Genomic DNA, 19,196 nt, shown 5'->3' with positions numbered 1-19,196 from the left:
TACAAAACAAGTCCTATCCCATTCCCAGCTAGCCGTCAGATTCTTTATCAAATAGCTGGAGTCAAAATATGGACTAGTGAGCAAATTTAGTATAACATTACCAGCTAGCAACGCCAGCGCTAAGAACTTACCATATCAACACCCCAATTCCAATCCGGGGCGAGAAAAATTGAACCAACCCAATAAGAATCGAAACCTAGAGAGGAATTCCTCCTAAAGCCATCAATCAAAAACCTAAATCTCTCACCACCACCTCGGCCGCCACTAATCAGTGATCAAACTGCTAGTAGCATCAACCTCACCCTCTTCGCACCCTGAGATGGGCTCTCGACCTCGTACCCGGCCACCGCCGATGCTGGCAGGTTCTGGTCGAAGTCCCTCAGTAGTGACGCCGCCTTCGCCTTGGCAGCCTCCTTGTCCTTGCCGATCCCGTCAGCCGCGGCGCCACCCTCGTAGTGCAGGCGCTTGTGCCCGCCCAGCGCTGGCCCTGACGGGAATGTGCGGCGGCAGAGCAAGCACTGGTGCATCTTGGCCACCACGGGGGCGCCGCCGGACGCCTCGTCGCCGCCTGCCGATGCTGCTGGCAGTGTGGGCGGCTTCCTATGGCTCTTCTTGTGGCCGCCCAGTGCTTGGTAGGACGCATAGATCTTGCCGCACACGGAGCACCCGTACCCCTGCGCCTTGGTTGGCGCCATTCCCATGCCCTTGACGCCTCCGACGCCGCCGTCCTCGACCTTGCCGCGTGCCAACATGAGGAGAGAGAGTGCTAGGTACTCCTCCTCGGACTCGGCGCTGTCGACAGATCTGATGCTGCCGCTGCCGCGACAGCGCCTGGAGCGACGCCCTCCCCGAGCCCACGAGTCGATTGGCGGCAGGGACGGCGGCGGCACGGGCGAATTTTTGGAAACGTCGTCGGGCGTCATGGCTGGCGGAGATCAGCCCCGACGCAGGGTTGACCAGAGCAAGACGGAGGTGGACAAGTAGGAGAGTTGTGGGTGTGGGGGTGCGCGAGCAATTGAGATGGAGGTGTGGTTTGGGGTTGCCATATATAGTGCCACTGGGGAAGCGATGGTAGCGGATTGCAGGGTGTGGCACTGTGCTCTCCTCTAGTGGTTACACGATGCCAGGGCAGCAGGGTGGGGCGCACGTATGCGACCAAGAGGTCGTGTGTGCGCGCCTGTGTCTCACTTGGTGATCAAGTCATCATCATGTCGATGGATGATCTGACGGTCGGGGTGTCATTGGGTTCTGTGTTGGCGTGATCTAGGGCATTCATGAGGGATATGTGGTGTGTTTGTTATGGCGGATAAGTCTTCGTCAACGTACTTAGTCTTCGTGTGAAACATATGTACACCCCTCCAAAAATGCCAAAAAAGATACCTTTTATTTTTTGTCTAATACTATGTGTATTATAATAGTTGAATGACAAATTGGCATGTTTTATGATTATACTTGGTATTTTTGTTGCAAGTGAGAAGGTTGGCATCCTCTGTGGACAAGATCTACGTTCGCCACTACTGCTTTCGGGGTGATATGCATGCATTGATGGAGGACAAATCTAAATCTTTGCATTTGAGATTATATATTCATGTATGCCATCATCTTTCCATTTAATTCAGGATATGGTAGCGGTCAGCCGACTGAATCTTAAACAAATGGCGCTTCCTTAACCATTAGATTTTACTCAAGTCGCAATCACGAGACATCCGGTTAAAACCCCGCATGCAATATGTGTTATATATTTTCTACATTGTTGCATTTTCCTTCACATTTTGGTGAAAAAATTGTGAGGAGAATGTCAGAATATTTTCTATACTACCACACAACAATAAAATTTAGGCATGCATGCAACAAATTTCCATTCATTGTAGCATGTATGTTTACAAATGGATTGGCAAAGCATGAAAGATAAGTTAGGACAGATAAGTGTTCGATAACGTACTTAGGTCTTTGTGTGACATGTATGTGGTGCTTTCTGGGAAGATATGCATGTATTGGCGATGGACGGATTTAAATCTTTACCAGATTACAAAGATTTATGGTCGCCTCATCTCGCCATTTTGTGAGGAACTAGTAAATGCACACATGCAATGCACGTTAATATTTAGGCAATATATTAATTGCACGCGGATATTTGGTATGCTATTATTTTTGTTTTAATTCTGTGATTAGTGCAATATTTGGTATGATATTAATTGCACGTTGAACGCTCTCCATTGGAGCAGTCTAGGTCGTTGGATTGACTTTGTTGGATGGCCGAGATCAGTTGGATCTGCACCTTTGGGTCTTTTTATATTGGTATAGATACATGACAATAACAAAATATATGCATGAATGCAACACATTTCCATTTACTGTACGACATGCTTACATAACCTATTGCAACAAATGATCATGGAGAAACAATGTTTACATTTTAAAATGGATCATAACTATCACGACATGAAAGACCATGCAGAAACAATAATGAAGAAATGCTTCGGACCTTCCCAGCATGAGTCCATAACCTATTGCAACAAATCGGTCGTTTGTGCACGACAAACACCATAAACATTTGAAGCATGTTGAAACACCATATGCTACATCAGAAGTTCATGAATTCTAATCAAAGCTAAACATCAATAATAGTGGTGACGCTTTCTACTTACTTGATCTCATCGGCCATGAATCTGGCTAGTTGGAGTCCCGTCCCAGCTAAATCGAGCGACCTAGGCCCATTTCCTGTGTCTTAGTGTCTACTAGACCTCAGGGGCGTAGGCCTAGACTCCACAGGATGTATGCTACTTCTTGAGCTTGCGTTGGTTTTTCCCTTGTAGAGGAAAGGGTGATGCAGGAAAGTAGAGATAAGTATCTCCCTCGGTTTTGAGAACGAAGATAGCAATCCAGTAGGAGAAAACGCACAAATCACTGAATACCTGCATAAACAATCAAACAACTTGCACCCAATGCGATAAAGGGGTTGTCAATCCCTTCACGGTTACTTGCAAAAGTGAGATATAATAGATATAGATAAACGGTAAAGTAAATATTTTGGTATTTTTTATTTATAGATCGGAAAGTAAAAGATTACAATAGTAGAATGGAAACTAAGATTGTAGATCGGAAACTTATATGATGGGAAATAGACCCGGGGCCATCGGTTTCACTTGAGGCTTCTCTCAAGATAGCAAATAATACGGTGGGTGAGCAAATTACTGCCGAGCAATTGATAGAAAAGTGCAAAGTTATGACGATATCTAAGGCAATGATCATGAATATAGGCATCACGTCCATGTCAAGTAGACCAGAACGATTTTGCATCTACTACTATTACTCCATGCATCGACCAACTCTTGCCTGCATCTAGAGTATTAAGTTCATGAAGAACAGAGTAACGCATTAAGTAAGATGACATGATGTAGAGGAATTAACTCAAGCAATATGATGAAAAACCATCTTTTTATCCTCGATGGCAACAATACAATATGTGCCTTGCTTCCCCTACTATCACTGGGAAAGGACACCGCGAGATTGAAACCAAAGCTAAGCACTTCTCCCATTGCAGGAAAAACCAATCTAGTTGGCCAAACCAAACCGATAGTTCGAAGAGAATTAAAAAGATATCAAATCATGTATAAAATAATTTAGAGAAGATTCAATTAATATTCATAGATAAGCTGATCATAAATCCACAATTCATCGGATCTCGGCAAGCACACGGCAAAAAGTATTACATCGAATAGATCTCCAAGAACATCGAGGAGAACATGGTATTGAGAATCAAAGAGAGATAAGACATCTAGATACTAGCTATGGACCCATAGGTCTATGGTAAACTACTCATGCTTCATCGGAAGGGCAATAGGGTTGATGTAGAAGCCCTCCGTGATTGAATCCCCCTCCGGCAGGGTGCTGGAAAAGGTCCCTAGATGGGATCTCACGGGTACAGAAGGTTTCGGCGGCTGAAAAGTGTTTTCGTGGATGCCCCTGGTGGTTTGGGGATATTTGGGAATATATAGGCAAAAGAATTAGGTCAGGGGAGTCATGGGGGGCCCACAAGGTAGGGGGCACACCCTATCCCCCTGGGAATGCCCTCCACCCTTGTGGCCGCGTTGTGGCTCCTCCGACTTCATCTCCAAGTCTCCTGGTTGTCTTCTGGTCCAAGAAAAATCATCGCAAATGTTTCATTCCATTTGGACTCCGTTTGGTATTCCTTTTCTGCGAAACTCAAAAACAAGGAAAAAATAGAAACTGGCACTGGGCTCTAGGTTAATAGGTTAGTCCCAAAAATAATATTAAATAGCATACTAATGGATATAAAACATCCCCGAAATAGTATAAACAAGGCAATTATGTCTTCTCAAAATAACATGGCCAAAGAAAGCTTATCCCTAAAAAACCATATAGTCTGGCTATGCTCCATCTTCATCACACAAACTATTCAAATCATGCACAACCCCGATGACAAGCCAAGCAATTGTTTCATACTTTTGATGTTCTCAAACTTTTTCAACTTTCATGCAATACATGAGCGTGAGCCATGGACATAGAACTATAGGTGGAATATAATATGGTGGTTGTGGAGAAGACAAAATGAGGGAGATAGTCTCACATCAACTAGGCGTATCAACAGGCTATGGAGATGCCCATCAATAGATATCAATGTGAATGAGTCGAGATTGCCATGCAACAGATGCACTAGAGATGTAAGTTTATGAAAGCTAAAAAAGAAAACTAAGTGGCTGTGCATCCAACTTGCTTGCTCATGAAGACCTAGGGCAATTTGAGGAAGCCCATCGTTGGAATATACAAGCCAAGTTCTATAATGAAAAATTCCCACTAGTATATGAAAGTGACATCATAGGAGACTCTCTATCATGGAGATCGTGGTGCTACTTTGAAGCACAAGTGTGGAATAAGGATAGTAACATTGCCCCTTCTCTCTTTTTCTCTCAATTTTTTTCTTCTCCTTTTTTTGGGCCTTCTCCTTTTTTTATTTGGCCTTTTCTCTATTTTTTTTCTTTTTTATTTCCTCACATGGGACAATGCTCTAATAATGTAGATCATCACACTTTTAATTACTTACAACTCAAAAATTACAACTCGATACAAGAACAAGATATGACTCTATATGAATGCCTCCGGTGGTGTACCGAGATGTGCAATGAATCAAGAGTGACATGTATGAAAGAATTATTGATGGTGGCTTTGCCACAAATATGATGTCAACTACATGATCATGCAAAGCAGTATGACAATGATGAAGCGTGTCATAATAAACGGAACGTTGGAAAGTTGCATGGCAATATATCTTGGAATGGCTATGGAAATGCCATAATAGGTAGGTATGGTGGATATTTTGAGGAAGGTATATGGTGGGTGTATGGTACCGGCAAAAGTTGCGCGGTACTAGAGAGGCTAGCAATGGTGGAAGGGTGAGAGTGCATATAATCCATGGACTCAACATTAGCCATAAAGAACTCACATACTTATTGCAAAAATTTATTAGTCATCGAAACAAAGTATCACGCGCATGCTCCTAGGGGGATAGACTGGTAGGAAAAGACCATCGCTCGTCCCCGACCGCCACTCATAAGGAAGACAATCAAAAAATATCTCATGCTCCAACTTCGTTACATAACGGTTCACCATACATGCATGCTACGGGACTCACAAACCTTAACACAAGTATTTCTCAAATTCACGATTACTCACTAGCATGACTCTAGTATCACCATCTTTGCATCTCAAAACAATAAAGGAATCAAACTTCTCATAGTATTCAATGCAGTTTATATGAAAGGTTTTATTATATCCCTCTTGGATGCCTATCATATTAGGACTAAATTTATAACCAAAGCAAATTACCATGCTGTTTAAAGAATCTCAAAATAATATAAGTGAAGCATGAGAGTCCATTAATTTCTATAAAATAAAACCACCGCCGTTCTCTAAAAAGATATAAGTGAAGCACTAGAGCAAAATTGCCTAGCTCAAAAGATATAAGTGAATCACATAGAGTATTCTAATAAATCACGATTCATGTGTGTCCCTCCCAAAAGGTGTGTACAGAAAGTATGATTGTGGCAAACTAAAAATAAAGACTCAAATCATACAAGACGCTCCAAGCAAAACACATATCATGTGGTGAATAAAAATATAGCCTCAAGTAAAGTTACCGATAGACGAAGATGAAAGAGGGGATGCCTTCCGGGGCATCCCCAAGCTTAGGCTCTTGGTTGTCCTTGAATATTACCTTGGGGTGCCTTGGGCATCCCCAATCTTAGGATCTTGCCACTCCTTATTTCATAGTTAATCAAATCCTTACCCAAAACTTGACAACTTCATAACACAAAACTCAACAGAAAATCTCATAGGCTCCGTTAGTATACGAAAATAAATCACCACTTTTGGTACTGTTGTGAACTCATTCTTTATTTATATTGGTGTAATATCTACTGTATTGTAAATTTTCCATGGTTCATACCCCCCGATACTACCCATAGAATCATCAAAATAAACAAACAACACGTAGAAAATAGAATCTGTCAAAAACAAAACAGTCTGTAGTAATTTGTAACTCTTGAATACTTCTGTAACTCCAAATATTCTAAAAACTTAGGAAAACCTGGGCAATTTATGTACCAATCTAGTGCAAAAAGTATCATATCAAAAGCATGCTTCTATGAATTATGAAAATTATTTTCCTAGGCGCAAAGGTTTGTGTTTCTCAGCAAGATCAAAACAGCTATAACCGTAAGCCATCACAAAGGTCTTACTTGGAACAAACACTAATTAAAACACAAAACCACATCTAACCAGAGGCTAGATGAATTATTTATTGCAAAACAGAACCTAAAAAGCAAAAACAAAAATAAACTTGGGTTGCCTACCAACAAGCGCTATTGTTTAACACCCTTAGCTAGGCATAAAACACGAATAGATATAGGTATTGTCATCTTTGGTATGCAATCCATAAGTGGCTCTCATAATAGAGTCATATGGCAATTTAATTTCCTTTCTTGGAAAGTGTTCCATGCCCTTCCTTAATGTAAATTGAAATATAATGTGTCCTTCTTTCATATCAATAATTGCACTAATCGTTCTAAGGAAAGGTCTACAAAGAATAATAGGACATGTAGGATTGCAATCTATATCAAGAACAATCAAATCTATGGGCACATAATTCCTATTTGCAACAATAAGAACATCATTAATTCTTCCCATAGGTTTCTTAATAGTGGAATCCGCAAGATGCAAATTTAAAGAACAATCATCAAATTCACGGAAACCTAGCACATCACATGAAGTTTTTGGAATCATGGAAACACTAGCACCCAAATCACACAATGCATGGTACTCATAATATTTAATCTTAATCTTAATATTAGGTTCCCACTCATCATAAAGTTTTCTAGGGATAGAAACTTACAATTCAAGCTTTTCTTCAAAAGATTGCATCATAGCATGAACGATATGTTTAGTAAAAGCTTTGTTTTGATTAAAAGCATGAGGAGAATTCAACAAGGAAATACAATCTATTAAAGAACAATTATCATAATTAAATTCCTTAAAATCCAAAAGAGTTGGTTCATTGCTACTTAAAGTTTTGACCTCTCCAGTCCCACTTTTATCAATTTTTGCATCAAGATCTAAAAACTACGAATCATTGGGACGCCTTTTAACTAAAGTTGACTCATCTCCAGTCCCATATTAATCAATATTTATATTGGAAAACAAAGATTCAATAGGATTCACATCAATCACATTAAGATCTTCGTCATATTTTCACGGAAACTAGAAGAACATGTTTTTACAAACCAATCTCATTTAGCACGGATCTTAGCGGTTCTTTCTTTGCACTCATCAATGGAAATTATCATAGCTTTGAGAGACTCATTAATATCATGATTGGGTGGAATAGATCTAAGTTTCAAAGAATCAACATCAAGAGAAATTATATCCACATTCCTAGCCAAATCATCAATCTTAAGCAATTTTTCTTCAATCAAAGCATTGAAATTCTTTTGCGAACTCATAAATTCTTTAACACTAATCTCAAAATCAGAGGGCATCTTATTATAATTTCCATGAGAATTGTTGTAGGAATTACCATAATTATTAGAGGAATTACTAGGAAACGGCCTAGTGTTAAAATTACCTCTATACGTGTTATTACCAAAGTTGTTCCTACCAAAAAAATTCACATCCATAGATTCATTATTATTATCAATCAAAGTAGACAAAGGCATATATCATTAGGATCAATATAAGCACTCTTGCTAGCAAATAATTTCATAAGCTCATCCATCATTCCACTCAAAACATTAATCTCTTTAATGGCATGCACTTTTTACTAGTGGAAGATCTTTCGGTATGACACTGAGAATAATTAGCCATAATATTGTCTAGGAGTTTAGTAGTTTCTCCTAAAGTAATTTCCATAAAAGTGCCTCCCGCAGCCGAATATAAAAGATTTCTAGAAGCAAAATTCAATCTGGCATAAATTTTTTGTGTAATCATCCACAGATTCAAACCATGAGTAGGGCAATTTTGTATCATTAATTTCATCCTCTCCGAAGATTGTGCAACATGTTCATGATCAAGTTGCTTAAAATTCATAATATCGTTCCTAAGGTAGATGATCTTAGTGGGAGGAAAATACTTGGAAATAAAAGCATCTTTACACTTGTTCCATGAATCAATACTATTTTAGGCAAAGATGAAAACCAAGTTTTAGCATGATCTCATAGTGAGAACAGAAATAGCTTCAATTTAACAATGTCATTATCCACATCTTTTTTCTTTTGCATATCACATAACTCAATGAAACTATTAAGTTGGGATGTGGCATCTTCACTAGGAAGGCCAGAAAATTGATCTTTCATAACAAGATTCAGCAAAGCAGCATTAATTTCATAAGATTACGCACTAGTGGCGGGAGCAATCGGAGTAATAATAAAATCATTGTTATTGGTGTTGGAGAAGTCACACAATTTGGTATTCTCTTGAGCCATCGTGACAAACAAGCAATCCAACACACGAGCACACAAAAAGCAAACGAAGAAGACGAACGGAAGAGGGGCAAAGAAAAGGAAAATCTTCTTGAAAATCGTTTTGACTTGGTATGTCTTGACTTGGCATAGATCTCCCCGGCAACAGTGCTAGAAATTCTTCCTGCTACTTCTTGAGCTTGCGTCGGTAGAGATAATTATGTCCCTCAATTTTGAGAACCAATGTATCAATCCAGTAGGAGACAACACACAAATCACTGAATACCTGCACAAACAATCAAACAACTTGCACTAACATGATGAAGGGGTTGTCAATCCCTTCCTGGTTACTTGCAAAAGTGACATCTGATAGAGATAGATAAACGGTAAAGTAAATATTTTTGGTATTTATTTATTTATAGATCGGAAAGAAAAATATTGTTAAAATATTAGATCGGAAACTAATATTGTAGATCAAAAACTTATATGATGGAAAATAGACCCGGGTGTCGGTGTCAAAACCGGCGGATCTCGGGTAGGGGGTCCCGAACTATGCGTCTAAGGCTAATGGTAACAGGAGGTGGGGGACGCAATGTTTACCCAGGTTTGGGCCCTCTCGATGGAGGTAATACCCTACTTCCTGCTTGATTGATCTTAATGATATGAGTATTACAAGAGTTGATCTACCACGAGATCATAGAGGCTAACCCTAGAAGCTAGCCTATGATCATGATTGTTTTTGTCCTACGGACTAAACCCTATGGTTTATATAGACACCGGAGGGGGCTAGGGTTACACAGAGTCGGTTACAGAGAAGGAAATCTACATATCCGAATTGCCAAGCTTGCCTTCAATGCAAAGGAGAGTCCCACCCGGACACGGGACAAAGTCTTCAATCTTGTATCTTCATAGTCCAACAGTCCGGCATAAGCATATAGTCCGGTTGTCCGAGGACCCCTGAATCCTGGACTCCCTCAGTATCCAATGAACCAAGCTTCAATGACGATGAGTCCGGCGTGCAGATTGTCTTCGGCATTGCAAGGCGGGTTCTTCTCCAAATCCCAGAGTACCTGTTGTAACGAGTAGTGTCTGGCTTCCCATTAATGTTGCACTCCTCAGCTTCTATATCTTAATAATGGCAGTCTCCACGTGTCGAGCGAATGCGAGAAGTCAGGGCATTTTTACCCTTGCCAACCTGACCATGTAAATAAATGGTCTGTTAAAGAGACAGGGATCGTCAGATCCAAATCACACCATCTTCCCCAAGCGAGGATCCATCAGAGCGCGCCCAAAAAAACCATCCTATCATGGTCGTCCGCCGCAGCTCCTCCTCTTGTTCCCATAGCACTAAGCCAGGTGATTGGGACAAGTGCATCGTATCCCACGGTCAATTAGTGGAGTTGCAGACCCAGGGGTTTCTCCCACCTGCATATCTTGTCTCCGTCATAGCCGGATTAGCTACTTATGACGGCAGGGAGCAAGCGGAGAGTTTCCACAACCCATCCAGGGGGGAGTGAGTGTGCCTTGTCCCTTACTTGCTGAGGGGCATCGGATTTCCAATCCATCCATTCCTCTGCGGGCTCCTAGAATATTATGGCCTCCAGCTGCACAACTTCACTCCTGACTCTATCATGCACATCGCAGGTTATGTTGCCCTTTGTGAGCTATTTCTGGGCTGTGAAGCTCATTTCGAGCTATGGAAAAGGCTGTTCTGTATTGTCCCTAGCAATCAGGAGGGATCAATATACCAAGTGGGCGGAGCCGAAATATGGCGCATCGCCGGGACTGGATACTTATCCAGCACTCCGAAGAAGACATCTGAAGACTGGCCTTCCGAGTGGTTTTATGTAGAGGATGTCTCCCTTCCTGGCCCTATCTGGATGGGTCCTTCCGAGTTCGCAAACGCCCCATTCAAGAAACTCCGAAGCTGGCGTCCTCAGAGCCACCAGGAGGAAGATAGCAGAGAGGTCCTTCAACTGATGGGCAGGATAAAAACGATGGCCAAATCAGGATTGACAATAATCGAGGTTATGTCAATATGCATAATGCAGGGATGCAGACACTCCAGTATCGGGGGCGTCCCATGTGGCACTTCAATGGAGAGGATGATGCCACCCACTGCGGTCGGAAAGGTCCGGACTCCGCCACCGCCCTGGCGAAAATATTGTCCGATTTGTATAAAGGAGAAGAAGAGGAGTTTATCCTCATTTAGCCACGGGATGGACTTTCGATGTACAACCCCCCTAGCTGGGTGAGCTGCTACCATTTACTCAACTCCATTCATTCCCGCAGTCTTTCATCACAAATACTTACCTTGCTAGTTCATAGCAGGAACTGCGAAAAGTTGTGAGGGAGGTCCACAGCCCGCCTCCACAGCCAGAGGACCACAACCGGTCCCCGACCTCGGACTTGAAGAAGATCCGGACACATTTGTGGAGCTCGTCAACAGGATGTTTTACCAGGCAAGCCGTGATGGTGCCTTGGTGGCCATCATTGCCGACTATCCTGGCCTACTCCCTACATCATATGTAAGTAAAACTAGAGTCCTAACTTCCGAGAAGGATCCCTTCTTTACGACTTACGCACCGCACATGTATTGCGCTTTATAGGGAAGGCCATCGGGGCGCCGTACCGAACCCGTGGCGACTCACCAACAAGGGGCGCCCAAGACGGGTAGGCTTAAAAGGAAGGTGGTCAGGACCGAGATGCCATCGCAGAGGTATGATTTAAAACCTGCTCCGTGATTATCGTCTTTGAAATATAACAACGTCCATTGTGCCCTGGCAGAAAGAGTACTCGCCGGACTGTGTCCGGAGATCCTGTCGGCCACGCCTCCACCAGCCGGACTCCAGAACTGACCTCAAGGGTGGAGGCTAACATGGGGACAACACCGAACGGTCCTCCTACAAAGGATGCGGATAGAATATCCACTATGAATTCCGAAGTGGAGAGCGCTATGAATCACCGGCATCGTTGGGCCGTACTCTGCGACCCTAACTTCTCCGAAGAGGCGTTCAATGCCTTCAACTCGGGAGACGCGTACATCCGAGCTGCTCAAGATGGGCTTGCTAGAGCCACAGACCAGTATTTAAAGGATATACGGGTAAGAAAAATCTGATAATTATGTATATCAGTAGCCCCTGAGACTTGAAACAGTTGGCACAACTGATTTAAGGATCATTGCATGAATAGGTTCTTACAGAGAAGAACACACATTTGTCTCAAGAGCTGGAGGAGTGCAAAGCCCAGCTAAGGGTTGCAACTACCGAAATGGAGGAATCCAAGAAGGCCTCATCTGGTAATACTTGTCTCAATCAACAAGAACGTAATTACGTGTACTAGTTGGTATTCGGCATGCTTGCAAATCTTACAATAGATTCTGCAGACAATCCCGGAGTGAATCCGAAGATCGTACAAGAGGATGAGCAACGAGCTCAACAATAGCTAGAGGCTGGCGAGCGCATGCTTACATGGGTTAGGCGAGAGAAAAACGATCTCCATGATTCCAATACCCGGCTGGGCGTTGAATTGAAAGATGTTCGGGCCCAGCTTGGTAACTCATGAAGGAGAATAGGAGGCTTCGAGGCGGCATTTTTAGTATGTGCTCAAACGAACCTTTATACAGTTCGGCGAAGAAGCGGGCTAACAGAGTTATGTCTGTAGGTATACTGACAGGCCATCCCGAAGAGGAGATGCCCGGATCTGCAGGCAATCTTCTGCAAGAGCTTTCACAACTACACGAACAAGTTCGGCAGGTGATGCAAGGTATTGCCCAGGCCTTGTGGGTGTCCGCCTCCCTGCCAGAAAGCATGGGGGAGCTTGTAGAGCTTCTCAAGGGAGCGGGGCGGCGCTTCCGATTATGGAAGATATCGGCCTATCGACAAGGTGCGAGGGAAGCCTGGGCCATGGTAAAGACGCGGTACACCAAGGTTGATCCGAATCACATGGCCCTAGTCAGACCTGTAGGGTCAGATGGGAAAGAGATTCCCGTTAGTCTGGTATATGACCAGGTAGGATTAGCCGCAAAGTATTCCCAACAGGATTGTAGGCTAGACAGCCTATTGGATGGTATAGAAGAAGAATTTAGTCAGTCTAAGTGACTGTGTACTTAAATTGACATATTTTGTCTGTAGCTGGATTGTAAATCATTTGTCATGGCGGACCTTTTTGCTTCAACCTCCGGACCCGACAGTCCGGAGTGTATCCGAATACCTGCTCAGTTATGTAAACCGGGGTACGCGTGGAAACCAGGCGTAGGGGTCATAAGTGCTTGAACAGACAAGTACCCAACTAGCTATGTTATATTACATGGATAGTAAGAAACATCTTCCAGGGAGAATAGTTCTGTTAAGGGTTCCTTTCCCTGGGTACGCATGCATTAATGTGCATGTCCGAACTGTGAACAGAGACGCAAAATATGAAACATCTGGGGGTTTATATTGTAATAGGTAAGAAACATCTTTTGTTCACTGACCAAATATTCCCTTAAGAACGCTAGCTTTCGGCTTCACCCAGTCTGAGGTACACGTCTGGCGGACCCGGCAGTAACAATCGTAGAGGTGCTCCCCTTATGCCCTAGCCGAATTAACGGGAACGTAGGGCATAAACACATGAGCCAGGCAACCCAGCTTGGCCAAAACTTAAGTCATATTGATGCATATAATGGCGAAGAAAAGGTACATAAGGAAAAGTGACACATATGTAGTGGGCATGAAGCCCAGAAGATAATTATATTAAGCTTCTGTATAAGAAGCCCCCAGGTATAGTGAGCGCGCATAGCGCATCAAGAGTGTGCAGTCGAGGCACACTTAAAGCTGTTTAACCATAAAAGCAAAGAGAGAGGATATATAAAATATTAATGAAAAAAGGCGGAGGGAAGGAGATGAACAGAGAGTTTGGCGCTAGGTGTAGAATCTTTGTAGTCTGGCCACGTTCCATGGGTTCGGCTCGAGTCGATTATCTGATGCATCACGCAGACGGTACGCTCCTCCGGTGAGAACTTTATTAATGCTGAAGGGACCCTCCAACTTGGGCTTGAGCTTGTCCTTTTTCTTCTCCGGTAGGTGTAAAACTAGTTCGCCAACATTATAAGTTTTGGCCCGTACTTCTCTGCTTTGATACCTTCGAGCCTATTGCTGATAGAATGTGGAACGGGCTTTTGCGACGTCGCGCTCCTCCTCCAGGGCATCTAAATTGTCCTGCCGATCAAGCTCGGCTTCTCTCTCTTCATACATGCGCACTCGAGGTGAGTCATGAATGATATCGCAGGGCAATTACGCCTCTGCGCCGTACACCATGAAGAATGGTGTGTATCCGGTGGTGCGATTCGGCATGGTCCGCAGTCCCCATAGTACGGAGTCGAGCTCCTCGACCCAGTGTGTGTCTGATTCCTTCAAGGATCGCACTAGTCTGGGTTTGATGCCGCTCATAATAAGACCATTTGCTCGTTTGACTTGACCGTTTGTTTGGGGGTATAGACGGAGGCGTAATCGAGCTTAATGCCCATGTTGCCGGACCAAGTTTTCACCTAGTCGGCTGTGAAGTTGGAGCCATTATCGGTGATGAGCTGTGGGGGACACCATAATGGTATACGACCCCTGATATGAAGTTTATCACTGGTCCGGATTCGGCCGTTTTAACTGGTTTGGCCTCTATCCATTTGGTGAATTTATTCACCATGACCAATAGGTACTTTTTCTTATGGCTTCCTCCTTTAAGGGGTCCGACCATATCGAGCCCCCAGACCGCAAAGGGCCAAGTTATGGGTATTGTTTGGAGAGCAGTAGGTGGCATATGGCTTTGGTTGGCGAAGAGATGGCAACCGACGCAATGTTGGACGAGGTCCTGTGCGTCTGCTCGGGCTGTCGGCCAGTAAAACCTGTCCGGAAGGCCTTGCTTACAAGGGCCCAAGTTGCGGCGTGATGGCCGCCGAGTCCAGCATGAATTTCGGCCAAGAGCTGCCGCCCTTCCTCTTCGGAGATACATCTTTGGAGTACTCCGATAGCGCTTTTCTCATAAAGCTGTCCCTCATGGACCTTGTAGGCTTTAGAGCGCCGCACAATGCAACGTGCCTCATTTTGGTACTCGGGGAGTTCTTGCCTATTTAGGTAGGCTAAGAAGGGTTCGGTCCAGGGGGCGATGACAGCCATGATTACGTGGCCGAAGGTGTTATTTCGTTGGCGGAGCCTCCAATTATGTCAGAGTGTTCGGGCTCTGGGGTTGTGATTGGATCCGGACTAGTATTGCCGGTCTCCCCTTGCCACACCATGGATGGCTTGAACAGCCTTTCCAAGAAGATATTAGGTGGGACAGGGTTGCGCTTAGCACCGATGCGGGCGAGGATATCCGCCGCTTTATTTATTTCTCGGACCACATGATGAAATTCAAGCCCCTCGAACCGAGCTGACATTTTGAGGACGGCATTACGATAAGCCGCCATTTTTGGGTCCTTGGCGTCGAAATCTCCGTTTATTTGAGATTTTGCAAGGTTCGTGTCCCCATGCACTTCTAGGCGTTGAATACCCATGGAGACTGCCATCCAAAGACCGTGCAGCAGTGCCTCGTATTCGGCTGCATTGCTGGAGTCTGTGTATAGTATTTGGAGTATGTATTGGACTTTATCTCCCGTGGGGGATGTCAGGACCACGCCCGCTCCCAGACCAGCCAGCATCTTAGAGCCGTCAAAGTGCATGATCCAATTGGAGTATGCGCCGTACTCTTTAGGGAGTTCGGCTTCTGTCCATTCAACGATGAAGTCAGCCAGTACTTGCGATTTAATGGTTCGCCGTGGTTTATATATAATGTCGACCGGGAGGAGCTCGATGGCCCATTTAGCAATCCGCCCGTGGCATCGCGGTTATTTATTATATCATTGAGTGGTACTTCGGAGGCCACCGTAATTGAACACTCTTGAAAGTAGTGTCGTAGTTTCCGGGATACCATGAAGACCACGTATGCTATCTTTTGATAATGTGGGTACCGTGACTTGCATGGTGTGAGGACAGTAGATATGTAGTATACCGGCTTTTGAAGCGGGAACTTATGTCCGTCCTCCTCTTGTTCGACGACGAGCACTGCGCTTACAACTTGGTGAGTTGCAGCTATATATAATAGCATGGGTTCGCCAATGTTCGGTGTGGCCAGGATTGGGTTGCTGGCCAAAAGGGCCTTTATTTCTTCCGGTCCGGCCGTAGACGCATCCATCCACTCAAAGTATTCGGTGCATCGAAGAAGCGATAAAGAGGTAGTGCCTTTTCCCCCAATTGGGAGATAAAGCGGCTTAAGGCAGCCGCACATCCAGTTAATTTCTGGATTTTCTTGAGGTTTGTTGGGGTAGCCAACTATGACAAAGCTCAGATTTTAGTCGGGTTTGCTTCAATTCCTCTATTGGAAACAATGAAGCCTAGGAGCTTTCCGGCAGGAACGCCAAAAATGCATTTTTCCGGATTGAGCTTGATGTCATATGTTCAGAGGTTGTAGAACGTGAGCCTCAGGTCGTTTATTAAAGATTCAATGTGTCTGGTCTTGATGACCACGTCGTCCACGTATGCCTCAACTGTTTTGCCGATTTGTTTTCCCAGGCATGTCTGAATCATTCATTGGTAGGTTGCACCGGCATTTTTGAGCCCGAAAGGCATAGTGTTGAAACAGAAAGGTCCGTATGGAGTTATGAATGACGTTGCGGCTTGATCGGACTCCGCCATCTTGATTTGATGGTATCCGAAGTATGCATCGAGGAAGCACAATGAGTCGTGTCTTGCGGTAGCATCGATGATTTGATCGATGCGGGGGAGAGGGAAGGGATCCTTGGGGCAAGCCTTATTGAGGTCCTTGAAATCGACACATAGGCGCCAGGATTTGTCCTTCTTTGGTACCATCACCAGGTTTGCTAGCCAGTCCGGGTGTTTTATTTCTCTGATGAATCTCGCTTCGAGTAACTTGGCTAGCTCCTCTCCCATGGCTTGCCGCTTGGGCTCTGAGAAGCGTCGTAGAGTCTGCTTGATCGACTTGTATCCCTTCAATATGTTTAGGCTATGCTCGGCCAGCCTGCGTGGGATCCCTGGCATGTCTGAAGGGTGCCATGCGAAGATGTCCCAATTCTCGCGTAAGAACGCCCGCAGTGCAGCGTCTATTGTGGGGTTCAGCTGTGCCCCGATGGATGCTGTTTTTGTAGAGTCCGTTGGGTCGACTTGGAATTTGACTATTTCGTCCGCTGGTTTGAAAGAGGTGGACTTGGGTCATTTGTCGAGTATCATGTCGTCCATGTCCATTGTCGAGCGCAGCGCAGTTAGTTCTTTGGCCGCGAGGGCTTCGGATAATGCCTCAAGGGCCATGGCGGCGGTTTTATTGTCGGTGCGGAGTGCTACGTCCGGATCACTGGCTAGAGTGATGATTCCGTTGGGCTCGGGCATCTTGAGCTTCATGTAACCGTAATGGGGTATAGCTTGGAAGCTCGCGAATGCGTTCCGCCCTAAAAGGGCGTGGTATCCACTACTAAACGGGGCCACTTGGAATGTTATCTCTTTGGACCAGTAATTCTCCGGCGTGCCGATTACCACATCTAGTGTAATTTTTCCCGCACATCGTGCCTCCCGACTAGGGATAATTCCTTTAAAGGTCGTGCTGCTTTGCTCAATGCGGCTCTTCTCTATTTCCATTTTGTGGAGGGTTTCCTCATAGATGAGGTTTAATCCGCTGCCACCATCCATGAGCACTTTGGTAAGTCGGAAGTCGTCCACAATTGGACTAAGGACCAGAGCGGCTGGTGCTCGGACTGTTCGGATTTGAGGTTCGTCACTGGCATTGAAGGTTATGGTCGTGTCGTTCCATGGATTTATTGCTGCAACATGGTAGACTTTGGTTAGGCCGCGGAGTGCTCTCTTGCGCCTGTTATTTGAGGGAAAGTCTTGAAGACTGTGAACACTGTATTGCTGTTTCCTGTGGGATGATGCTCTGCTGTATTGTTAATGTGGAGATCCTCGCTGCTCTTGGCCACCTGCCGAAGTATCCAACATGCTCTAAGGTTGTGTGTTGGTATGGTATCCGGTGTGGTGTGAATCTTGCATGGCCCATTGAGCCATCCCTCCAATACGGTTCCACGCTCTTTAGTGGGCTTTTGCTTCTATGTAATTGGATCGGGCGACTTGCGAGAGTGCACCCTTTTAGTTTGGGCGAGGGATTTAGTGAGAGCCGGAGGATCCCAGAATGCCTGGGTTTTCCAGGCGCTTTCCATTGCACAGTACTTCTGTACTATTGCAGCCAAGTCAGCAAAGTGTGATATGTCACGGCGACTTATGGCGTTAAGGATTCCCTTGTCCGTGCAATTTTTGCAAAAGAATGAGATTGCTTCTTCCTCGCGACAGTCCTTGACCTTGCTCATTGCAAGGAGGAATCTGGCCCAAAAGTGATGTACTGTCTCTTGGGATTGTTGTCTAACATGGGAAAGATCGCTTGTATTTGGGTGGGTGGGTGGATTTAAGTCCGAACCTTGACCCGATCTGAGACCCAGGGGCAGAGGAACTTCCGAACTCGGCAGTTCAGGTTCCAGGATATTGCCCAATTTTTCCGACCCATTGTGCGATTCTAAGCTCGCAGTTTGGGTCACGTCCTCCCGCAAATGGGTATCCGGCTCGGAAAGCTTGGGAATCCGGACATAGTTCGTCCTCAAAATAGAGGCAGAATTGCTGCATTGCTCCTCCGCCACCGCTATCTGATGTGTGATCGGCGGAGAGTTAATCTCCCTTTGATTGGGTTTAAGCCCAATCCAATCATAGTCCGTAGCGACTCCCAAGGAGGCGATGCGATCCAAGAGCTTTGTTCAAGGACGAGAGTTCCGTTGGATCCATCTGCTCGGTGTATTCCGAGCTGACGTGGAGGCTGTTTTTGATGACCCGAGAAGTCATCGTCGACACGGCGGCCGAGCGGGCGGTCATGACGAAGCCGCCCAATCGGAGGGTTTGGCCTAAAGCCAGGGCTCCCCTAGAGGTGATGTTGTCCTTGATAACAAGGTGAGCCATCAAACCTTTTTGTCAATGTCACAGTGGAACTCTCAATGAAAGCACCAGTGTCGGTGTCAAAACCGGCGGATCTCGGGTAGGGGGTCCTGAACTGTGCGTCTAAGGCTAATGGTAATAGGAGGCGGGGGACACAATGTTTACCCAGGTTCGGACCCTCTCGATGGAGGTAATACCCTACTTCTTGCTTGATTGATCTTGATGATATGAG

General features: G+C 44.9%; 1 protein-coding gene across 1 annotated transcript; it reads right to left on the bottom strand.

Moving 5' to 3' along the window:
- Positions 1 to 275: 275 nt before the first annotated feature.
- Positions 276 to 923, bottom strand: LOC123039167 (zinc finger protein AZF1-like). Its single transcript, XM_044462438.1, has one exon. It carries the CDS (start codon positions 921 to 923, stop codon positions 276 to 278), a length of 648 nt encoding a protein of 215 aa, XP_044318373.1.
- Positions 924 to 19,196: the final 18,273 nt, after the last annotated feature.

The sequence above is a fragment of the Triticum aestivum genome, chromosome 2B, assembly GCF_018294505.1.
Source record: "Triticum aestivum cultivar Chinese Spring chromosome 2B, IWGSC CS RefSeq v2.1, whole genome shotgun sequence".
In the NCBI taxonomy this organism is placed as follows: Eukaryota; Viridiplantae; Streptophyta; class Magnoliopsida; order Poales; family Poaceae; genus Triticum; species Triticum aestivum.
The sequence above is the reverse complement of the archived record's forward strand: the minus strand, read 5'-3'. Positions and strand labels throughout refer to the sequence as shown.

Coding starts and splice junctions, on each gene's coding strand:
- LOC123039167 (XM_044462438.1), bottom strand. CDS start 923: ATGACGCCCGACGACGTTTCCAAAAATTCGCCCGTGCCGCCGCCGTCC.